At 44.7% G+C, this 5,039-nt stretch overlaps 1 protein-coding gene across 1 annotated transcript; it reads right to left on the minus strand.

Moving 5' to 3' along the window:
* Positions 1 to 418: 418 nt before the first annotated feature.
* On the minus strand, positions 419 to 4,040 carry LOC131882021 (uncharacterized). Its single transcript, XM_059229039.1, has 2 exons — positions 3,935 to 4,040; positions 419 to 3,868 (listed from the first exon to the last, which is right to left on the minus strand). Exon 2 carries the CDS (start codon positions 2,492 to 2,494, stop codon positions 671 to 673), a length of 1,824 nt encoding a protein of 607 aa, XP_059085022.1. The 5' UTR covers positions 2,495 to 3,868; positions 3,935 to 4,040; the 3' UTR covers positions 419 to 670.
* Positions 4,041 to 5,039: the final 999 nt, after the last annotated feature.

Raw genomic sequence — 5,039 nt, forward strand, 5'->3', positions numbered from 1 at the left:
TGCTTGGGCTTGTTTGATGATGTTCTGCTCGGCTTCCAGCAATACGGCCAACGAATCCTCATTTGTCGTAGTTCGATCCCCAAGTAGTTTGGTTTTGACCTTGATTAAGCCAGCCACCATTCTTTTCAATCGACCTCAGTTCGACACATTGCCAAACCATTCAATGATGGTGTTAGTTGAGATACCACAAGTGGCCGCCGATATAATTTGATCTTTAATTACCTCCGGATCGTCATCCTTTAACTCTGAGAGGTCTTCTGTTCTCGGCCACATCCTTTTACTTTCCTTGAGGAAAGAGGGACCCGATTTCCAAAGGTCACTGACAATGAAATCACGCATTGGCAGTCCTCTGCTGGCGAGATCAGCTGGATTCATAGATCCAGGAACATGATTCCATTGGGCCACTTCCGTCCGCTCTCTGATGAAGGAAACCCGATTGAAAACAAACCGCTGGAACCGCTTTCGCTTGGCATAATATTTGAGCACGGTTTGACTATCTGTCCAAAAATATTCAGCTGAGACAGGAATTGACCTCTCTCTTTGAAGAACCGAGGCCAACTCGACGCCCAATTTCGCTCCAGCTAATTCCAACCTTGGGATCGTCATCTTCTTCAATGGGGCAAGCCTAGACTTCGCCAACAATTAAGTCGTGAGAGTCTTTCCTCCAACCTCAACGCGCATGTAAGTCACCATATCCGACTTCACTGCCGTCGCAGAAGGTATGAAGTTGAACAATCATGCCCTCCCCGGACATGCCTATCCATCTTGGGATGTGATATTTAGATGAAAGGTCTAGTTCGCTCTTCCATTGATTCCAGACATCACCGAGATCTATTGGAACATCTTCATCCCAATCACAACCTCTTTTACACATTTCTTGTAGTAGTTGTTTAGCCGGTAATATTGCAGGTCCAATCAATCCAAAAGGGTCGAAAATCGCGTAGATTGAAGACAAAATGCCCCTCCTGGTGTTGGGTTGGCACGGCTGCGCGACTTCAAAACCGAATGAGTCTGTCTCGGCACACCATGTGACTCCCAAGGCTCGTTCCGTTGGCAGGTCGTCCTCACTGAAATCCAAGTCTCGTACCATCTTGGATAAATCGCAACGATCTATGGAGCTCAAGACGTCTCTGTCATTTAAGGTATATTGGGTTAGGTTGAATCCACCCAAAACACAGATCATTTTCACCTCCGAAAGAATAGCCTGGGCTTTCCCAGAATCTTCCACAGAAACCACAAAATTGTCGACGTAAAACCCACTTTCAATTGCCTTGATGTTTTTTGAGCTCGCTTGATGTTGATTGTCCAATGCACTTTGTCGGAGAGCGTAATTTGCACAACTGGGTGACGACACCACTCCAAAAGCATGAACGCGAGGCCGGCATTCTACAGGATCTCCGTTGAGATCACCATCTTTGAACCAAAAGAATCTTAAGAAATTGGTTTGGGCTTTTGGAATCCTCACTTGATAGAACATTTTCTCAATGTCGGCCATCACAGCCACCTTTCTTTCCCTAAATCGAAGTAAAACACCAAGGAGGCTGTTTGTGAAGTCAGGTCCCGTGTACAAAGCGTTGTTCAAAGAAATTCCCCTATACTTCAAGGCTCTTGTTACTGGCAATGTTTTCCGAGAGAATGTGGTTGGTAAGCATATGTTTTCGTTTTCATCCAAATCTAACACCTCCAAGCCTTGAACGGCCATTGTCGCGGTTTGTTGATTCTGCATCTGGCAATTCATTGTGGTGAGCCGAATTTGGGTCGAGACTCCACGAATACCCAATTCCTTGATCAGATCATCTGATATGAAACAATCTATGGCAAAATTGTCCAATCCGGCATAGGTAATCACACTCTTGCTTTGACCTTTGACCCTAACTTTGACGGGAATTAATGCTAGAGCCACCTTGGGGTTGGAACCGACCCTTTTCTCGCACTCCAATACCGTTGAGTCCAAGCAACAGGCCGACGTGGAGTCTTTCAGGTCTTTATCGCTCATTCCGAACCCATCTATCTCTGGAACCCTATTTTGATAGTGGTCCCTGTCACTCCGGTGTAATGCAGTGGGATGACTTTTCCCACACTCCAGGCAAGTCAGTCTTCGAGTACAATTTCTTGAAATGTGACCCTGAGAGAGGCATCCGAAACAAACTCGGTTCGGAAATAAGAGATCCATCTTCTCGCGATTCGACAGTTTGGCAAAGACGGAACACTGTGATAAGTTGTGATTGGTCTTCCCACAGAACAAGCACAATTTGGGTGGCCTCTGGTTGACGCCGTTTCGAGTATCTGGTTCGGCATTAGTAGCCACCGACAAGGTGTTCTTGGCGTTAGGTAGGTTCCTCTTGTCGTTAGTGGTGACGTCGCAAATATCCCCAAAAACTGGCAACGACGCGATATTGGCTTGGCAACAGACAAAGTTACTTACATCCTTGAAAAGGACTTCGCCATTCTGCTCAATAAGGTGATACGCTTGGTTTATCCAACGTTCTCGCATCCTGAAGGGTAATTTTCTTATAATTTTTTGAATTTGTGAGGGACTATTAAGCTGATTTAGGGTGGAGAAGGTGAGCAAATAATTCTCGCAAGTACGAAGAAATATTGAAAATCTTTTCAAACTGGATGGATCATACGGTTTAATGACCGGCCAACCCTGAATTTTCAGAATGAGGGCACTAGCAACTTGAAATTCGTTGCCATATTCTTCTCACAAAAGACGTCGGGCTTCCTCGTAGCCACGATTGGGATCCATGTGGAAGCAGCTCCTTACGAGTTCTCGTGGCTCATTCAGTGCATACCTTTCCAGATAATATAGCAAGTCAGACTTCGAAGTAGTGTTGCAAGCGATAAGTCTGTCAAATGCTTGGAGGAAGGATGCAAAACGGGTGATGTCACTGCCATCAAATGTTTCGGGTTCGGATTTTGGTAGGTGGGATCTTAGTGCGATCTCAGCCAGAAGGTTTAATTTATCGCCAGCTATTTCCTGAGGAAAAGGCAAAGATTGAGGTGGTGGATCGCGTTTCTCTTCCTCTTGTGGGATAGCTCTCGGGATCGCTCCGCTCAGCTTGGGTAATTCGAGTGAAGAGATCGCCCCTCCAAAGGCTCCAAAGGCCCCTCCTCTCTCATCCCTGTCTTGCTCCTCTTCTCTTAATGAGTGACTGATATCGTTGATTTTCTGCTCTTGAATCTCAATTCGGGCCACTCGTTCCATCTTTTCCAAATTCGTACGTTGCTCTTCAATGAAAGTCATACTTTTATCCATCTCAAGTTAAGCTCTAAGCTCGGCTTGTCTCTCAGCCAAACGCAATCTCACTTCGGACGACGTCTTAGATCTTTGTGAGCCTAGAGATTGTTTAGAAGAGACTACCGAGATACTATCCAAGAGTTTGGGTTTTCCATAATTGACCCGATCCATCCAATCTGAGACCGTTCTTCTAAACTTCTGAAACTCATTTGCCTTCTTCTCATACCAATCACTGAGTCCAACTCGTTCTTCACGATCCAACTCGGGGCGACAGAGTTCCTCCTCTATATTCGATTTCAGAGCGTTTATGCGATCGGTCAGTTCCTTGAAACCTTGCTGAACCAATCCAAAATTGGCGTGGTCTTCGAGGAGGGGATCAATATCGCTCACTTTTCGGGTGATGTTACCCAAAAGAGCCACTCACATCCTATCACTTCGATTAGTTTTTTGCTGGGTACTTGATGGCACGGCCAATTCTTGATCGGGCGATGAGGCCATTTTACCACGGGACACACAATTGGCACCTTGTCGAAACTATAAAGAACACCCTCTGTGCGTTCCTTGAATTCTGGTTGTCTATACGCGTCTATCAAAGTTCCCACCAATGACGTTACCTTTTGACGGTTTCTATTTAAAGCAAGGACATAATTATAAGCAAAGATAGAATTAATAATGATCACAAAATAAACATACCGACAGATTCCGCGCTACAATCAAGTCAAGAATTAAAATGACCTCTCTCCAATCTCCATTCACAACCCAGTTGGCCACACACAACTCCAAGCTCTTTGCTCAGGAGTGTACCAATGGGGTGGCTAAAACAGATCGAATAAATCGGCAATTATCTGCCTTTACACAATTTGTGTTACAAAACCCACTAAATGAGCGTGTTTGGTGTTAATCAGTAAACGCACTATATTCAAGGGTTGGCCAAATCAGCCAACTCTATTCCGTTGGTCGATCAAATAATATATATGAATAAAGGTTAAGTAAAATGAATAAATTTCTCGTCTTTAACTGCTGGGGTTCTAATCCCAGTAGCGGTAAGGAAGTCCGCAAAAAATGGAAAAAGAATTGGTACTTGACCCATGTGCCAACTCTGTCGACCGCCATTGGAGAGGGAACCCATGAAATGTGAACCAATGACCACTAGACTTTTCGAATTAACAAGTATTTGACGGCCGATTCTTCCTTGCTAGTGTGGATCGGTTTTCCGGATGGCCTATTCAGGATACTCACGGCAAGGCACCGATTTCCCGTGAAATTATGGTGTCGTTCAAGTGAATACTTTCTTATTTGCAATCCCTGTACGGATCCGAACGGATAGTGGATGGACCTCAGTTGTCATCATCAGAGTTTGCCAGATTTTGTGTGGAAGAAAATCTTCGTTTTATCCGCAGGCAAATTTTTACCCCTGCATCGGCATGACCATTTGCCTGCGAATGAAAACGCTGAACTCATCTCGCTCAAGGTCGATGCTTTTCTTCCACACAAAATCTGGTGAACTCTGATGATGACAACTGAGGTCCCCCAGTGATATTCTATATAGTAAAGAAGTTGGATGAGCTCGTCAACAAGTATTTTTGGCGCCATACTGTACATTACAGTCATATGATTGCACCAGTGTGAGCCAAAGCTTAGGTAATGGGCAGTTTTAACAACTTTTTGTGAAGAACAGGAATCTGTTGGTAGTCCTACGAATTTTCAACTTTCCCTCGCTTTTGACAAAATAAGTTGTTCCTCCTTGGCCAGCGTGGCCAATTGCAATTTCTAGGATATACGTCTGAAAATAAAAAGA

The sequence above is a fragment of the Tigriopus californicus genome, chromosome 6, assembly GCF_007210705.1.
Source record: "Tigriopus californicus strain San Diego chromosome 6, Tcal_SD_v2.1, whole genome shotgun sequence".
NCBI lineage: Eukaryota > Metazoa > Arthropoda > Copepoda > Harpacticoida > Harpacticidae > Tigriopus > Tigriopus californicus.